The following is an 18,289-nucleotide window of genomic DNA, read 5'->3' as shown; positions in this document are numbered from 1 at the left end:
AATGTATTTTGGAATCTGCCTATTCGCTTGAGTAGCAAGCCAGCAGAGGCCCCACAGCCAGCTAGCCAACCAGCCAGAGCCCACCTGTCCCCCCCGAGTCCCCTTGTCATCTGAGGCTCCAGAGCAAGGGTCAGGAGGGGTCTCAGTAGCTGGCGACCCGAGGGGGCAGCAAGCAGGCATGGGCCTCCTCTTCCTGGAGGCCTGGAATGGAACATGGGGGAATGTGTGGTGTGCAGAGAGGGGCGGGGAACCAGGGGTCCCTTTAGTCTTGAGTCAACCCCTGGCAGGGAGTTTAGGACTTGGGGCAGTTGGGAGAGATACAGTTCACATACCCGGACTTTACTCTTCTTCCCTATTCATCTCAGACCTATCCAACTCCCCCAGAATGCCTGAGAAAAGGGGCTAGCAGGAGGCCTGTGGAGGCTGCAGGGTGAGGGAGGACAAGTGTGAAGGGCAAGTCTCCCTTCCTGCTTCTGGCCCCAGTACAATCAGGAGGAAGGGCTGAGAAGGCAGTCAGCCACGGAAGGCAGCAGGGCAGCAGGGCCCAGGAGGACTCAGCCTCTGGCCCTTCCGGTCGTCATTCGGGCGGGAAGGACCGAGCACTAACAGCCTAGCAGCTCCAGGCGCAGAGTGATGCGGTTATGCCAGGACACAGGGAGGACACGCACATAGCGGGCCCTGAAGGGGGTCTCAAAAATGTTCTTCTTGTGTGAGTTGTTGTCCGAGTTGCCATGGAAGACCTGAAAACCATCGACATGTCAGGAGTACCCCACAGTCGGGCCCCTCCCCACCCCTCAGAACCCCACAGTTCCCCAGGAATTGCATCCAGACAGGACACCCACCTTGCTGGTCCCTTGTTCCTCATACACGGTCCACTGCACACCGTCATTACTGTAGGCCACCTTGTAGGATGCCACGTACTGGATGTGGCCAAAGTCACGGGCCCCCTGGGTGATGATTCCGGTCACTTCCTTCTGAGTGCCCAGGTCAACCTACAGAAAAACACTGTTCTAGCTTGGAGCCTCTTCAGGAAGGTGTATAAGCAGACACACTAGGGCATGACCTGTTAGCCTTTTTCCTCACTGTACTGGCTAGTCTTAAGTCAACTAGACACAGCTCGAGTTATCTGAAAGGAGGGAACCTCAATTGAGAAAATGCCTCCATAAAACCCTGCTGTAAAGCATTTTCTTAATTAGTGATTGATGGGGGAGGGCCCAGTCCTTTGTGGGTGGTGACATCCCTGGGCCAGTGGTCCTGAGTTCTATAAGAAAGCAGGCTGAGCAAGCCATAAGGAGCAAGCCAATAAGCAGCACTCCTCCGTGGTCACTGCATCAGCTCCTGCCTCCAAGTTCCTGCCCTGTTTGAGTTCCTGTCCTGACTTCCTTCCAATGATGAACAGCAATGTGGAAGTGTAAGCCAAATAAACCTTCCCTTCCCAATTTGCTTTTTTGGTCATGGTGTTTCATCATAGCAACAGTAACCCTAACTAAGACACTCACCCATAAAATGAACATAAAGCCATGTACGGTGGTACCCGCCTGTCACCCCAGCACTTGGGAGACTGAGGATGGAGTTGAAGGCCAGCCTGGGCTACATAGCAACACCCTGTCTCAAAATATCAAGACAGAGGATATAGTTCAGTGGCAGAACACTGGTCTATCACACCCAAGCCCTGGGTTCTATCTACCACAAAAAATGTAATGTAAAAAAATATATAAAAGTGCATAAATAATACACTTTGACACACCAAACTCCAGTTTAACTCCAATAAAACTCAGTGAAGTATATTTCAAAGGTCCAGGCCAACTCTGCCAGCTCATGCCTTAGAGGTATACTGGGGTATGATGAACAGGCTGAGAGGCCACAGCCTACAGGGGTGGGAACTGCCTCTGAAGCCTGCCAGGCAGCCTGGAACCTTCTGTGGTACCGAGAGAGAGCCCAAGAGCAGGTGGTTCCTAATGAAACCAAGCCTGACTGAGCGCCCGGACCCACAGGCAAGTGTTTGTCCCTGGCCCCCACCATCCTAGGAACTGACCCCTGGACAGGCTGTCGCCAGACCCAGGCTACAAGCCCAGTTCACCCCCGACCAGCAGGTGAGCCCCACACAATCGGCGAGGCCTCAGTTTCTCCATCTGCAACCCTTAGCTCTGTTTTTTTCCACCCCCTCCGAGATTTCCCAGTTACACCGAGTGGGAGGCCACCTGTGCTTTGCTCAAGTGGTGAGTGAGGTCCTAGCGTGCCCTCTGCCATCCTGCCCTGCTGTCCACAGGTAAGCTTTGCCAACCGTGTGGCGGCCGACAGGGGCGGTGCTACTCCTGTGAGAGCGCGTGCGTGCGTGCGTGCGTGCGTGCATGTGTGTACATTCACACCCCTTCTCCACTTGGGGGCCTTAGCGGAAGCAGGACCAAAGAAAAAGAGCAGCATGGGAGGAAAGAAGAGAAAAAGAGAAGACAGTCTAGGCTTCTCGGGAAACCCCTTGCAGAGCGTCTCGGGAAATCCCTTGCAGAGCGTCTCGGGAAACCCCTTGCAGAGCGGAAGGAAGGTGGGGCGGGCGGAGGTCCCAAGCCCCACCCACTCCCACCTGCAGCCACTCTTTGTTACTGTTGCTCTGGGCAGTCCAGGCATTGATCTTGCCCTGCATGTCCAGCCGCCCCAAGTGGGGGTACCAGCCAAAGGCACGCAGGTTCCAAGTCTTGTAGCTGCTGGAGGCCGTCATCTGGCTGTCGGGAATGGAGTTATTCTTCAAGCCCAGGGGCTCAGAACATCCTGTGGGCAAAAGGGACTGTCACCAGTATGTGTGGGTAGGGGACAATAAAGGAAGAAGGGCAGTAGCTGAGGCCTTTAGTTTGGTTTAGTTTGGGTCGGGTTGGGTTTCTGAGGTGGAATTCCATTCCCTTCTCCTGCTGCGGGCAGCAGGGCGGGCTTAGACTCGCTACGCAGTCAAGGAGGACCCGGAACATCTGATCCTCACCTACACCTCCTGAGTGAAGAAGGGACCGGCACGCACCGCCACATCCGGGCTATACGGTGCTGGAGACAGAACACACGGTTCTCCTAAGCACTCACGGAGCGACAAGCCAGCCTCTGATTTTGGTTTTTGAGCTGGGTCTGGCTGTACTGCCCAGGCTGGCCTTTGAACTCCTGGGCTCAAGAGGTTCTCCGGTTTCCAGGACAGCCAGGGCTACACAGGGAAGAAACCCTATCTAGAAAAACCAAACGCTCCTCTAGCCTCAGCTTCCCAAACAGCAGGGACTAGGCCACCATGCCCAGCTTGGCTTCTTCTTGGACAAAGGAAGTCCTGTTTATCTTCCAAGGCCAACCGCTGTCTAACCCTTGCTTACCCCACACTGTCTCTTCGCTACAGTCGGCTGGACTCAGCTCCAACCGCCACCCCACCCCAACTGGCACCTAGAAGACCACCCGAGACCTCCCAACCTGGCCAGACTCACAGCACTCCCTCCCTTTCTCTCTGAACACAGGTGAGTAAGTCAAGACGCCTCACATGTCTAGGGGCTTCCTGCCATCATGGATTTACTCTCGCCACAGAACGCACTGAACAAGTAGCCATCAGCCACCTCATTCTGTCCGTGAGAAACTTGAGGCAGAGAGGCATTGCACACTGTGCCCACACCTCACACACGCCGACCACCACACCAGATGTGAGATCATCCCCCATGCTAGGACCTGTGTGGGTCCACCAAACCCTCCTAACCCCCCAACAGCTAGTGAGGCCCAGGACGTCTTGAAGTTCAGGGCTGCTTCTGTGTCCTTCCTGAAAGCACTCCCCAAGAGCCAGTGAAGGGCCTTGGCACACCCCAACATTTCTGGCCTGCTGGTGTGTATACCCAGAGAGTGGCCACTGTTTCTTCACTCGGTCCCCAGGGTCACTCTCAGGAATGGACAGGGGCTGAGCAGGAAGTAAAACTCCTGGGAGGATGATGTGTGTCTCCTATCCGGCTGCATCCCCACCCCACCTGTGTGTTACCTGAAGAGGTGAAGGGGGCGGAAGGCTAAGAGTCACGCTTCCATCTTAGAAGTCCGTTCCCTCACTGTCCCTCTGATGCCTGCCTGTCTGCCATTTTCCTCCCAGTCATGCTGAAGGTGACTGCTGAGCCATCCCCTAGAGAAGGCAGAAGCAGGCAGCCATCACCCTGCTTCCACAGAGGTTACTGGGCCGTGAGCTCATTCATCCTTTGCATCCAGGACAGGGACATTCCGAGGTGGTCACTGCCCGGAGTTGCTTTGCAGAGACCATTCTCCTCATCTCCTTGGGATGCCCCTGTACAACCACCCCTGCCCAGGGCCTCCCGGAAGGCGAACTTCAGACTACGGCCTTGGGAAATGCAGACGTCCTTGGCCTCTCTGTGAGTTAGCTTCTTCCTCCTCTGTGACGTGAGGCCCTCTGGAGATCTCCCCAGAGAGCACAGGAGATCTTACAAACAAGCAGACCAGACATGGTGTGCGTTTCTGGGATCCTAGCACTCGGCAGGCTGAGGCAGAAGAGTTGCAAGATCAGGCCAACCTGGGCTGAATAGCAAGACCCTGTTGTCTCAGAAAAATTAAAGAGAGACATTCCGGGGATGTAGCTCAGTAGCAGAGTGTCTGCCCTGGCTTCCATCACTCGTACTGGAAATTAAATTAAACTACAATTGTGTCCCAGCAGCTCCAGGGTAGAGTTAGAAGAGGCTGCTGCTGAAACGCTGGCCCAGTGGAGCTCATCACTCTCCAAGCCTGCCTGCACACTCTAGGAGCTAGCCCCCGGATTTCTTTTATCCTCCAACCAGCTCCACCTTTGTCCTTGCAATTCTCCATCTACAACATTCTTTCCGAGATCTCCCGAGACTGGCTCTCCAGCTGAAGAATCCCCACACGGCCCCCATCACCACCACATCCTCCTCCAGGTTCTTGCTGCTAGCCGACCTTTCCCCTTTCATTCATTTACTTATTTGTTTGTTATGTGTGCCCGAGGATGTGTATAAGCACCATGTTTATTTATCTGTGTGTGGGCCTGGGTGTAGGTATAAGCACTGCATGTGTGCAGTACCCAGGGAGGCCGGAAGAGAGCACTGGATCCACCAGGACTGGCCTTACACATGGTGTGAGCCACCTGACGTCAGTGCCAGAAACCAAACCCAGGTCCTCCAGAAAAGCAGCAGGTGCTTTCAACCACTGAGCCATCTTGCCCAGCTCCTGCCCTTCCTTTTATTTGCTAACCTCACCTCTGACTCCCTTGAGAGAAAGCAAGTTTCATGAGGTCCAAGGTCTCACTTGTATGATTCCTTCAATCTAGATATTCAGGGGGAACTTAGGAAATGTCTGAATTAAAGGTAAGTCACCAAAATTTCTGTCTGCTAAACATAACAGTCCTGTTGCCTTGTGGATTCCCAGGACACCTGGGCCTCACCCCACCTGCTTGTACAGTGCACACACACACACACACACACACACACACACACACACGTGCGTCATCATTCTCCAGCTGACAGGCCGTTACAGAGAAAGGTGGGCCAGGCCTGGAGCCAGGCAAATGAAAGGCCTGCTCACTGCTGTGAGGCTCGGCCTGCCCCACTCTGGGCCTCAAACCACTCACGGCTCCACTACCCTGGCAACTTTGAGAACCAAAGGCCCAGGCCAGACCTGGCTCCATCCTTTGCCAGACACTAAGTCACATGATGCAAGAGGGGAAAGACTCCGGGAGAAGGATAACCTTCCTGGTAGAGATGACATTCGGAAGAAAAACGGGTCTCTCCATCTGACTATCGGACTATTGAACAATGGACACCAAGAAATGCCAAGCTTCCCCAGGAACCCCATGCTGGGAGAAGAAAGGGGCGTGAGCTGGGGTGTGCCTCCCTGAAAAAGATCTTACACATCCTAACAGCTGTCAGACCAGAATGAGACAGAAGCCCAGACAACCATGAGTCAACGGTGGGCGGGTCCAGGCCTCAAGACTGCTTAGGTGTGCATGCCCCTGGCCCTCTAGTGAAACTTCAAACTCACTTCAGGACTCCAAAGATGGACTTGAGGAGATCGCTGGATCTCTGTCCATCTTCCCTCATACGGCCAATAAAAAATCTCTTCCCACGTATTACTATTAACTTGGACATTTCAATTGGCTTCCTGAGGACAGGTGACCAAGTCTGGCTTCTTGTGGTACAGACTGTGACCCAAGTTCGGTAATAGGAGCGTACTAGTTTAACTCCATCCGTAAATGGAGTAGGGGAAATTAATGGCACACACTTTTAATCCCAGCACTCAGGAGGCAGAAGCAGGCAGATCTCTGTGAATCCCAGTCCAGCCTGGTCTACATAGTGAGTTCAAGGACAGCCAGGACTATATAAAGAGACCTTGTCTCAAAAACAAAACAAAATACCAGGGCTTGGGTACAGATCAGTGGTGGGGTGTGTGCCTGGCATTCACAAAGCCCTGAGTTGCCAGCACTTGGGGAAGAAAAAGAAAAAAATACTGAGAGGCAGAACTCAGTCTGGGTGGTGCTGGGTAGTATCGAAAATGAAGTAACAGGAAACAGTGCCATGGCTAGGGAAAGGAGGCACAGCCTGGCATACCAGCAGATCTATAATGATGATGAGCTCTGCAGCCCAGCAGTCAGCACTACAGTTACCCCGGGTGGCCAGCAGGTGGCACTGTGGCTGCAAAGAGAAACAGGCCTCAAAAGAGAGAGGGGGTCCTGAACTAGACAGCAATATCGGTCTGCTCGACCTCTCCGGTGGGTAATCTCCCTGGCTCAGCAGCAACCTGTCCCTTTTTGGTCCCTTGTCTGTAGAAGCTCTAGGGTCCTAGAAGCGCCTGCATGACTGCTCAGTGCAGGTGGCAGACGCTCGAAGGGCAAGCACTAATGCTTACAACCTTCCAGCCAGCTATCTTGGATGAATAATACATCCAGGTGTCCTTTCATTCATTCATTCATTCTTCACCCCCCTCATCAAAGATTTACTAAGCGCCCACGTGGCTGAGGCCCTGGGAACACAGAAGCAAAGAAAACAATTGCCTGCAATTGTGGAATTCACTGCCTGTTCCAGAAGCACCAGGAACCAAAATAAGCAGAAACACTGAGAAGCGGAACGACCGTCCAAAATGCTCAGAGCAACGGACGGGCAGGCGGGGGCGCATCACCGGGACACCGGGGCATGACTCTCTGGGACACTCTCCACAGCAGCCCCTGAGCAGCCCACCAAGTAGGGACAGAGAAGGCCACACCCCAGCACTCACCGTGCAACTCACAGCCCAGGAGCTCGAAGCGAAGGGTGCAGCCTCGGTAGCATGAGATGGGGTACAGCCGTATGTACTGTGCCTCCAGAGCGGGGCTGAACATGTTAACCTTCAGGCCACTGTTGTCCAGGTTCCCCACAAACTCCTAGAAGGGAAGGGGTAGGGCCGGAGGAGGAAGTGGGTTTGCTAGCCTGCTCCTGGACCTCTTCCTCTTCAGGCCTGAGAGGCCATCATAAAATGGTGCCCACTTAGCAACTGAATACCGTAGCCCTGAAAAGTTCAGACTGAAGCCCAGCTCCACCACATCTGCCACCCTCACCAGGTCATGGCACTACTGTGAGTCTCTGTTCTTATCTATCAGGTGAGGTTACATCCCGTCACTGGAGAACATGAATACAATCTGGGTCTGTCCATTTCTAGGTACCAAGGGACACCTGAAGATTCCCCTCAACCCCATCACTCAGGGTGCTCTTGCTTCTCCGTCCGTGCTGGACGCTTAGGGGTGCTGACTTCAGTAGCCCCTCTGCAGGCCCACCTTGTCTCCAGATCCATTTGCATCCTGGATAAACTCGAACCTGCGTCCATCCAGGCTATAAGCCACCTTGAAGGTCTTCAGGTATTCTGCCCTCCCCGCGCGGCTGGCACCCTGCGTCATCACACCTGACACCCGCATCTTCCGCAGAAGGTTCACCTGGACCCCGGCCGGGGTGAGAAAGGTTGTCCCCTCATCATCCGGCTCTTTCCACCCCGATCCAACCGGCTAGCTCACTAGTTCCTTCTCCAAGGAGCTGCTTTCTCCTCTGAGGTTCTGGAGCCTGTCTCTAAACAGCCCGTGAGTGTCAAGACCTCCAGAGGCCTGTGGGTACCCAAGCCCCCCCCACCAAAGGCCATCTCTCCTCATACTCTGCCCACCTGCTCCAGGCCCAAGGAGGCCCTCCATACAGACACTTCACTCATGGTCGCCTATCATCCTGCCCGGACCAGGTTCTGAGCCCCCCACCCCCCAATGCAGCCACATTCACCTGTCTTCCCTATCACTCTGCCCTGGATCTTTCTCCCACCTGGATCCAGGGTTTGCTGTCATAGTTGCTGGCCGTCCACGCGTTGACGATTCCTGTGCGGTGCAGGCGAGCCAACTCCGGGCCCCAACGCTGCAAGCCCATGAAACCCACATACACGGACGAGGCGGAAATCTGTGAGTCAGCAATGGCGCCCCCTTCCATGCCCAGCTTTGTAGTGCAACCTGGAGGGGAGAGAGCGACGACCATCAGGGACCTAATCCAAACTTCTAGAGCCCAGCTGCGACCAGAGGACAAGAGGGAAAAAAAAAAAAAAGCATGGCCTCTGATGAGGACCTAGAGACAGAGAGAACCTCAGGCCCTCACGCAGAGCAGGTAACACCGCGGGACACCGACACCAAGTGGAAGAGCAGGTGGTACGGGAGGCACAGGAGAGGAGGGGTCAGCAGAGGTGACTCACGGGAGTTTAGGTCGTTGGAAAGACCAGGGTTGGGGACCAGGGTGGTGGGGATTTCTGTGGTGGACAGGTAGTCTTCTTGGTTGTAGTAGATGGTCTCATTCACTGGTAGGAGAGAAGACCAGGGTGACTTCTTCCTCAGCGTCCCCAGCCCTGGCTCGCCCAGGAGGGGTGGCTTCGGGAGAAGAGTTGCCTTGGACAGTAGCGAACAGCAAAGGTCCGCCACACAAAGCAGTTTTCCCTTCATCTTCTCAGGGTGTGTGGTACTAGAGATGACCTCTGACCGTGCTAGGCGAGGCCTCTAACCACTGAGCTACGTCCCCAGTCCTTATCGTTTTTGAGACAGGGTCTCTCTCGGCTGCCCACGCTGGCCTCGGACTTGTGATTTCTCCTGCCTCGGCTCCAATTGTAGGCTTTTGGCATCACACCTGACGCTATGTGGTACTTTCGAGAATCTCACCGGCCATTTTCTGGGGAGAATATGAACACCATTCTGCTTCCTCCTGTATCCTTTGCACCTTCGACCCCCAAGTCCTTACCCACCCATCCATCTTTGACCATGTCCCCCAGCCACAGCCACATCACCTCTGTATCACCAGCAACATGACACCAGAAACTCAGGACAGTGATCAAGCCTGTCGGCAAGAGTGCCTTTCCATCCCTCTGGGCACCCGTGGTGGGTGCCCAAGGCTTCTGCTGCCAGGGGAACCCAGGGGTAAGCTACAGAACCCCAGCAGTGGAGGCACAGAGGAGGTAAGATATCCAATGGGGCTGGACACCCATGCTCTGGGCCGGGTGGACCCAAAGATGCAGCCTTGGCACTGGCACCAGAAACAGTGTAACAAACAAAGGAGTGTGAGGTTCCTCTGCGCCCCTCACCCCTGCAGCCTATGTGGGCACCACCTACCCTCTGCTCCAGGTGCCACCATCCCGCCTAGAGCCAACTCCAGACCCGGTAGGCCAGAGAAGGCTGCGTAGCTAATTCCCACACAGGTACACCGTGGTTAACGCGGCTCCCACCTAGTAATTAGCAGGCTTACCTGGCTCCACCCAGGAGGCCTCCATCTGCCTTAGCAACCCAGAGCTCCCCCAGTCTCCCCCTCAGGATCTCAAGCTCATCTGACTTTAGTCCAGTCTTCAAAGACCAGGCCTTTCTTTCCTATGTCTCCTCTCAAGTCAGGGACATCCGAGGCACTCTGCCCACATTCCACCATCCGGGGGCCCAGCACCCACACAGCTGGCCCAGCTGACCTCCTGCTATAGGTCAGCAAACCTCAGAGCCCAACACACACCTGCCTGAAGGCAGGGAAGAAGCCACCTGCCCTGTCCCCCAGGATGTCCACTGCCTGACCTGGAGATAGCTGGAAACAACCCCCCCTACACACACACACACACACACAACACATACACACACACACACACACTTTCTCTCTCTCTCTCTCTCTCTCTCTCTCTCTCTCTCTCTCTCTCCCCCCCCACTCCTTCCTCCCTCCCCTGAACACACCCATGTGACAGAGAGGGTGAGAAAGGCCCTGGTATGCTTGGGGCAGAGTTGGGGGCAGCATGGAGGACTACCACCAGCAATGTCAGCTGGCACTCACCCAGGCCACTCTGGGGCCCAGGGGATAGACAAACAGGTCAGACAGGGTCAGCTCCTCCTCCTGTGCCGGGCCTCCAGCCTTCCTATGACATAGGACAACCCAACCTGCCCAGACCTCCCCCTCCTCCCGGACCCCTGTGAGAAGACCACACGGTCCCAAACCTGATCCACTGAGCTTCTGGGCTCCAAGCTAAAGAGCACACCCGTTTTTTTCTTCCTAGTAGGAAAGTCCCAAGATTTAACTCTGACACTGTATGTCTCTGGCTCATGGACTCGGGAAGTGGCATTCCCATGACCTCAGGGTCACCACACTCTAATTCCCTTGCAGTGACACCAGCCCTGAAGTCCCAGGAGAGAAAGCTAGACCTTAAGCCTGATATGGGACAACAGGGTCCTCGCTGAAGTTGTGCCCGTTCCTCAGTCTCCACAGAGGAAGGCTCACCACAGGTTCCTGCGCCCAGCTACAGACCCCTGGTACTCACTGGTCTCACAGTGGGTGCCCGAGTAGCCCAGAGGGCATTGGCAGATGTACTGAGTGAAGATGTCTCCTCGCTGTGTGTCCCCGGTCACTTGGCATTTGGCATCATGGTGGCAAGGGTTTGGAGAGCAGGGTCCTGGAAGCAAGAAGGTAGACGATGAGATGGAGACGTGGTCAGAAAAGGGCCGAAGACAGACCAAAAAGCAGTATGTGACCCAGCCTCATCGGATCCCTCCAGGTCAGCCCTTCTCTTCCCGACCCCAATCATCCTGGACCCAACAGAGACGCTGAGAAGATGAATTTGCCCAAATACTGGAAGCACAGGATTTTCCAAGTAGCTGCGAGTTTCTACTGGAACACAGGCTACCCATTTGGGAAGGGACAGGGGAGGCAGGCCACTGGAAGCAGGTACCTGACTCAGTCTCGTTGCACACAGAGCCTGTGAAGCCCTCGGGGCAGAGGCAGTAGATGTCATTGTCTTGGCCCATCAAGCAGGTCCCACCATTCAGGCACAGGCTGGAGTCACAGAAGTCACCTGCAACAGCAGTCCGATCACGATCATTTGGTAAACGGAGTCCAGCTACCACGAGCACACGCTGGACTCCTGAGACAGGAGTTAGCCGTTATCCTATCCTCAAGAAGTCGGGGACTAGGGATGTAACTCCATGGCAAAGCACTTGCCTAGCATGTGCCAGGCCCTGGGTTCGATCCCCAGCACTACCAAAAAAAAAAAAGAAAACACGGGCTAGAGAAACAGCTCGGGTTAAGAGCACTTGCTGATTTTTCTGGAGGACTGGGGTTTGACTCCCAGCATCCACATTAGGTCGCTGACAAGTGCCTGTAACTTCAGCTCCAGCGGATCCAAAACCCATGGCCTTCTCAGACACCTGTACTCACATGCACATATCCCCACAGAGACAAGTGTACATAATTAAAAAAAAATAAATAAATCTTAAACACTAAAGGGGAGCTTAGAGAGATGGCTGAGAGATTAAGAGCACGTACTGCTCTGGCAGAAAACCCTGCTTCAGTTCCCAGCCCCCACATGGTGGCTTCCGATCACCTATCACGTCTGTTTCAGGGGATCTGATGTCCTCCTCTGACCTCTGAGGGCTCCCGCAGGCAAGTGGTGCACATATACTACACTCACGCTCTCCACACACACTGACAATAAAGCCAGTATTTCTTTAAAGACAGAATGGGAAGGATGGAAAGCTGAGGAAGAAGAAAACGATATTCTAGAGAGAAGCAGACACACTGAGAACACGGTATGCTGGAGAGAACGGTTCCGATGTGACTGGACTTAGACCAGGCTCAGAGGGCCTTTAAGAATGACAAGTTTCGATCGTAGACTGCAGTCCGTCAATAGCTTTTAAAACTTCCTTAAGCCTCACCGGCACTGGCTAACAAGTCTCTCTCTGTCTCCTCTGTCTCTCTGTCTGCCACCCCACACACCCTCTGAGGCCAGATCCAAGTCCGAAAGGCCGAAGGCTGAAAACCCCATGAGAAGGCTGACAGGCCCCTGAAGTGTAGGAGGAGGTCTGGTGGCCGCAGACGAAGCCCTCAGGTTGAACAGTGAGGACGCATATCAGGACACCGGGAACAGGAGCTGGTGAATTTGAGAGACTCCATGGAGCATGGACTGAGGAGGTGGGGGGCGGCTGGGGGAGACACCAGAGCTTTTGGAGGGCCTGCACGACAGATGTGCACTGTCCACCAGGATGGAGAACACAGGAGGAGGGGCGGGGTGGGCTGGGCTGAGCTCACCTGGCCTGTGTGATCTGAAGGGACTATACGCAGCTCAGCCAAGCAGCTGGTAAACCCACCCCCTCTCCACGCCCAGAAAGGGACTGGAGGCACCCTGCCTGGAAGCTCACCTTACTCCCCCATCTTTCTGGGGGGTCCCCCATCACTGGCACCAACCAGTGAAAAACAGCCCCAGGTCTGCTGTACTGAAGAGGGTCCTCTGCACGACCTTAGCATCCTACTGGACTGGACCCTTAACGTGGCCCTAGAATCCAACCTAAGAGATCTCTTCTCCTCCCCACAGTGGCCCATCCAGGGCACAGGGGCCCTCCTCAAAGCCCAAGGGAGGAGCTCAGTTCACATAGCTCCGCCTCAGCAAGGGCCTGGGGATCCTAAGGAGCCGTGGCAGAACTATTAGTCACAGGCTTTAAATAGTAGGGTTAATCCCCTCTGACCTGGAAGGGCAGTCATAGCCTCACGTGGAGGCTCTGGAATGGGCAAGGCCTGGGCACCCCGTCCCAACAAAGGCCTCTCTTCCAGCCCTCCCTCCAGCTGCAGGTGGGATCAAACTAAGGGTTTGGAGAAGAAAACTAAGTGGAAGGTGGCCCAGCAGCCCCCCCGGTCTTAACCGTCTGGGCTGAGGCTGGTCACCTGCATGTGAGACCCGGAGATGCTAGCGCCTCTACAAATCCTATAGGATATCAGGGTACTGCTCTGGGAAGCGTCCTTTGGGACATTGGGTCAGGGTGCAGGTTGTGGGGAGTGTGGGAAGAGGGGTGGAAAGGGTCAGAGGAGATCCAAGCATCTCTCCAGCTGAAAGGAAGGACCAGGAGTTCCCAGGTCGTGGAAGCTTGAGGCCCTCAATGCCTTCAGCTCCATCCCCGAGGTCTGGTGCTGTGCTAGGCGACAGAGCTGGGCCCAGCTGTGGTCCCTCCTGCCTCAGCCAGCCCCGTTTCTATGAGGAAAGGAAGGGCCGCTTGAAGAGCCCCTGAGCTCACCCCGCCACACGTGGGCACTGCATTCTTAAGATGCATCCTGCAGGGGGCCCAGATGTCTACCGGGGATCTCGGAGAGGGGGAGGAGGGCTAGGGAAGATTAAACAGGCAGCCAAGGCCAACCGGGTGGGAGGAAACCCTTTTCTAAATTCCTGACCAGCCCCACCTACAGCCCAGTCTCCTGCACCGGCTTCTCAGTCCTTCCTCCCCTTCTCTGATCAAACACCAACAAGTGGGGGCGCAAAAGTTCACTGGATTCTCCAACCAGGAGGGCTCGGGAGAGAGCTGCGGGGAAAGTTGGTCGGAGAAGGGTCGGTACAGGAGTCCTGACTCTCCCAAATAGAAGGACTGGAGAGCAAACACAGTTCGGTGGCCTCATTTTACAGACGCGGTAAAAAGAGGCACGGCGCAGCGGATTCCTTTGTTATGTGTAAGTCACATCCCCGAGGGGAGGCAGGACTGTCACCGGGTGTCCAGGGTCACCGCCCAGTGCGCAAGCCACTATCACTGCCCCCAAGGTCCCGGCGCAAAGCGCGCAGAGGCTGAGCACGTCCGCCGCTCCTACCGCGGCGCAGCCCCTGCGCGGGTCCCCTAGGCTCTGCTCAAGTTTGTCAACAGTAAGGGAGGAGGGAGGGCGCCGCTGAGAACTTCCGAGCGGCGGGCAGACTAGGGGCGAGGCTCAAAGGGCGGCGCGGGGGACTCACCGGACGCGGCAAAGAGGCCGGAGGCGCAGAGCAACACGCCGCACAGCGCGGCCAGCGCACGGGAGAGCTGCATGCTGCAGGACGCGGGAAAGGATACGCACACTGATGCCAGGACCCGCGGGCTCCTGCGTCCGCTTCTCTCGCACGGGAATAAATCTGGCTCTCGGCTCCGCCCACTGGCCCACGTGCTCCGCCCAGGCCAGCCCCTGGCGGACTCTGGGCGGAGCTCCGAGACCACAGAGGGAAGAGGGAGGGCTGAAGTGGGGGTCCAGAGCCTCAGCCTCCCGCCGAGCCACGCCCTGCATCCGGCTGCCAGCTCTCAGCCAGAGGTCAGGTCCCACTACTTGAGTGGACTAGACGGAAAAATTGCTCAGGAGGAATTTAAAACGTGGCTCAATGATGGAGTAGTGCTTCCCTAAGCATCCTGGAGACCCTGGATGGATTCGATCCCCCAACCAGCCAAGATAAATGAATAAAACAAAACAATCAGGGAGTAGTGGCTCATGCTTGTAATTCCAGTATTTGGGAAGCGGGATCAGGAGGATGGGACACCAGGTCCTGTTGGACGCCAGTGTGGGCTCCATAATGGCACGTTCCAGGTTAGTCTGGGCTACAGAGTGGTACCCTGTTTCCAAAATGTATTTGTTTGTTTGTTGTTTAATTAATTAATTAAAAAACAAAAGCAGTTTAGACTTAAAATGCTAATGCTTGCTTGTAATCAGAACAGCAGGTTCAGACTACAATGAGTACTGTGTTCCCTTTATCAGATTGGCAAGTGTCAAGTTGTTAACAGCGGAGGCTGTGGGGTGACAGGCTGAGGCATGCGCCCTTGGACAGAGTAGGAAAGGCAGCTCAGCTTCTTTATTTGGTAATATCTTTCAAAATGACAAATAGCAACACCTTAAGACCAGCACTTGAGGTCAGAGATACTCATTCCATTAGAAACACGTGTGTGCAAAATGATACTATACTGTGACATCATAACATTTTTAGAAACCATGAAAAGACTGAAAAAAAAAAAAAAGGAATTGACAAACTCGTGTTAAAGTTCCAAATGGGAAATATTGCAGGATTTCGGCTGGGTGTGGTGGTTCAAGCCTGTAATGCCAGCACTCTGGAAGCTGAGACAGGAGAACTGTAGAAAGTCCAAGGCCAGCTTGGACTTACATAGTGAGCCCTCGGCTACCCTGAGCAACAGAGTGAGACGCTGTCTCAAAATAAATCAATAGACAGACAGATGGATATTAAATAAGTAAAGATGAATATCTGGCTGAGAAGATGGCTCTGTGAATAAAAGCACTTGCTGAGCACAACCTCAGTTCAATCCCCCAGAAACCCTCGGGAAAGCAGACAGAAGCAGAGAGCCCGACCCTGCAAAGCTGTCTTCTGACCGTCACACCCACACAGTGGCACATGTGTGCCCACATACCTACACACACTGATGATAATAATAATAATAATAATACAATAAAGTTTAACCAAGTTTCTAGCCTGTAATCCCTACACTTGGGAGGTGGAGAAAATCAGACCAGGAGTTCAAGGTCGTCCTCAGCTAGACAAGGACTTGGAAATCCAACTTGGGCTTTAGAGACTCTGCCTCAAAATAATAATAACTACAAAATGATGATGATGATGATGATGATGATGACAACAGTGGAACTTTTTAGGATTTGTGGGCTATAAGATCTTGGTGACAAGTAGCAGGAACATCCTTGTCGCTAGACAGCACCTTGGTCACAAGGAAATGAGCATTATGGGGCTGACAAGAGGAAAGAAGTCCAAGCCTGAAGGAGAGGGGCTTGTCACTACTGACTAGCCGTGGAGTCTTTATTCTTGTCCCGTGCAAGCACAATCTGTTTACACATAAGTATTTTAGTAATAGCACTCTAGTCTGAGTCGGAAAGTGGAAAACCAAGAGCAGCCCCACAGTTCCTGTACCAGCTGCACACAGATCTAGGCGGGACGTGTCAGGAGACCCTTCTTAAAACTGCTCTGAAAGAAGCCTGGTGTGTGAGTGCCCGTCTGTAATCCCAGCACTTGGGAGGTGGGAGCAGGTTGATCAGGAGTTTAAGACCGTCTTTGGCTATATAACAAGTTTGAGGTCAGCCTAGGCTACATGAGACCGTGTCTCAAAAAGGGGGTGGGGGAGCCTGAGCCCCAGAGGTGAAAGGTAAAGTCTCTATTGCCGAAGAAGACACCATGCACTTCAGGAGCAGAGGCCTCGGACCTGGAACCTGAATGCCTCCTCCCCGAGGACGATCCGAAGGTACCACACAAGCTTGAAAAGGAGGGAAGCAACCAACAGTCCTACTCAGCTCTGATGCCTGTGAACCACAACAAAGACCAGCATGGCATGATGACCCCGTGGGTACAGTAGTGACAAGCACACCTTAGTTGTAACCAGCAGTTCTCTAATTGGACTTAAGACCCACTCAACAAGAGATAAACCATGCCTGGAACTGAAAACACAGCCAACTACTGACGGCTAGTCAAGGCATGGACCTTGGAGGAGAACCCACAGCCACCACTTTACTAAACCAGCAGAATCCCTAACTGCGTTCTAGGTATTTGTCCTTATCCCCACAGACAAGTGTAGTCCTCACCCCTTATCAATGAAATAGCTCTTTGCAACAGAAGGCGATTGTTACAGAAAACCATAACCAATTAAAATGCAGAGCTGTGGAGCCCAGACCTAATGGATACAACACTAAGACACTCCCACAACTAAGGCTCGGGGGACATTTTAGAAGAGAGAATGGAAAGATGGTCAGAGCCAGAAGACTGGGGAGTTTGCCGTGAGACTGTGTTGTCAGAAACTACACCCATAACAATCTCACCAATAGGAATGCCTAAACATGAGCTGAACAAGAACAACACCAATAGACAAGCCAGAGGGGCCTGGGCAAAGCCCATGAGGCTTCAACCCTTCACAAAGAACTACAGGCCACTGAGAAATGCTGGGGTGGGAGAAACAGTCATCTCCAAGGAAGAACACAGCAATTGGTTATCCAGTATGATCAGCCCTGAAAACATACACAATGAGTAACCTACAGACTGGGCAGGTTATAGCTAGAGATACAGACACAGACACAGACAGACAGATACACACACACACACACACACACACACACACACACACAGAGGCATGCACGCATGCATGCACGCACGCACTCACACATGCGTGTAACAGCAATTAATGTAAAAAGAGGCCACAGTTTTGAAAAAGAACAACGACAGATATGTGGGGAAGTTTGGAGAGAGGAAAGGGACCAGAGAAACGTTATGATTATATTATAATCCCCCCAAAGGGGAAAAAACCTTATAGAACTGTACATCAAAAAGTGCATTTTGCTGCATGCAAATTTAAAGCAATTTTAAAATAACTTGGAAAATGTAAACTAGAGAGAGAACAGGAACTCAACATCAATGCAGACTGCTTAGGACTGAAAGTCCAAACCCGGTTCAGTACTGAGCACAAAAGGTTACAGGGTGGCTATCATAAAGCCATCAAAAAGATGCCTTACTGGGGACACAAAAGTAAATGACTCTTCAACTGGAAAAGGAGGAGGAGGAGGAAGAAGATAAAGAAGATGAAGGAGGAGGAGGAGAAGAAGAAGAAAGGAGGAAGAGGAGGAGGGGGGGAGAGCCTGGAGAGGTGGCTCCACGGTTACTAGCATTGGTTGCTCTTGCTGAGGACCAGGGTTCAACTCCCAGCACCCACGAGGTGGCTCACAACCATCTGTAACTCCAGTTCCAGGGGATCCCGCACCATCTACTGGCCTCTGAGGGAAATGCATGCGTGTGGTGCACTAACACGCACATAAAATAAAAATAAACCTTTAAAATTAAAGTCCTGCTCCGAAGGGACAAAACAACTCCCCGGGCAAAGGAAAAGCGTGAGTGATAGTCAACAACAGTCCATGACAAAGCCCTCGGCACACTGGGAGTACAGGAAACTTCCTCAAAGGTCCTAGATGCCTATAAACAAACAGCTGATACCATCACTAAGTGGGTAAGGCCAGGAACCAAAGAAGGATTTCTGCCCACCACTTCCTCCAAA

The 18,289-nt window shown here is 53.6% G+C and overlaps 1 protein-coding gene across 2 annotated transcripts; it reads right to left on the bottom strand.

The window, feature by feature from the left end:
- Positions 1-553: 553 nt before the first annotated feature.
- On the bottom strand, positions 554-14,399 carry Mfge8 (milk fat globule EGF and factor V/VIII domain containing). Of its 2 annotated transcripts, XM_059253134.1 has the most exons (10): positions 14,230-14,399; positions 11,197-11,319; positions 10,789-10,920; positions 8,710-8,811; positions 8,292-8,473; positions 7,766-7,921; positions 7,231-7,375; positions 2,582-2,766; positions 843-992; positions 554-740 (listed from the first exon to the last, which is right to left on the bottom strand). In XM_059253134.1, the coding sequence occupies exons 1-10, from the start codon at positions 14,300-14,302 to the stop codon at positions 603-605; spliced, it is 1,386 nt and encodes a 461-aa protein (XP_059109117.1). In that variant the 5' UTR covers positions 14,303-14,399; the 3' UTR covers positions 554-602. The 2 variants fall into 2 exon arrangements, with proteins under 2 accessions (XP_059109117.1, XP_059109118.1); XM_059253135.1 differs by lacking the exon at positions 8,710-8,811 and having other exon boundaries at positions 14,230-14,398.
- Positions 14,400-18,289: the final 3,890 nt, after the last annotated feature.

Source organism: Peromyscus eremicus, unplaced genomic scaffold (genome assembly GCF_949786415.1).
Source record: "Peromyscus eremicus unplaced genomic scaffold, PerEre_H2_v1 PerEre#2#unplaced_1802, whole genome shotgun sequence".
NCBI lineage: Eukaryota > Metazoa > Chordata > Mammalia > Rodentia > Cricetidae > Peromyscus > Peromyscus eremicus.
Note: the sequence above shows the minus strand (reverse complement) of the source record. Positions and strands in the feature narration are given on the sequence as shown.

What these genes read in the sequence shown, in the direction of transcription:
- Mfge8 (XM_059253134.1), bottom strand. Translation starts at nt 14,302, where the DNA reads ATGCAGCTCTCCCGTGCGCTGGCCGCGCTGTGCGGCGTGTTGCTCTGC. An exon ending in CCTGGGCTGTGAGTTGCACG is followed by an intron (nt 2,767 to 7,230) that starts GTGAGTGCTGGG and finishes TTTTGCCCACAG; the next exon opens with GATGTTCTGAGCCCCTGGGC. An exon ending in GTAACAAAGAGTGGCTGCAG is followed by an intron (nt 993 to 2,581) that starts GTGGGAGTGGGT and finishes GTTTTTCTGTAG; the next exon opens with GTTGACCTGGGCACTCAGAA.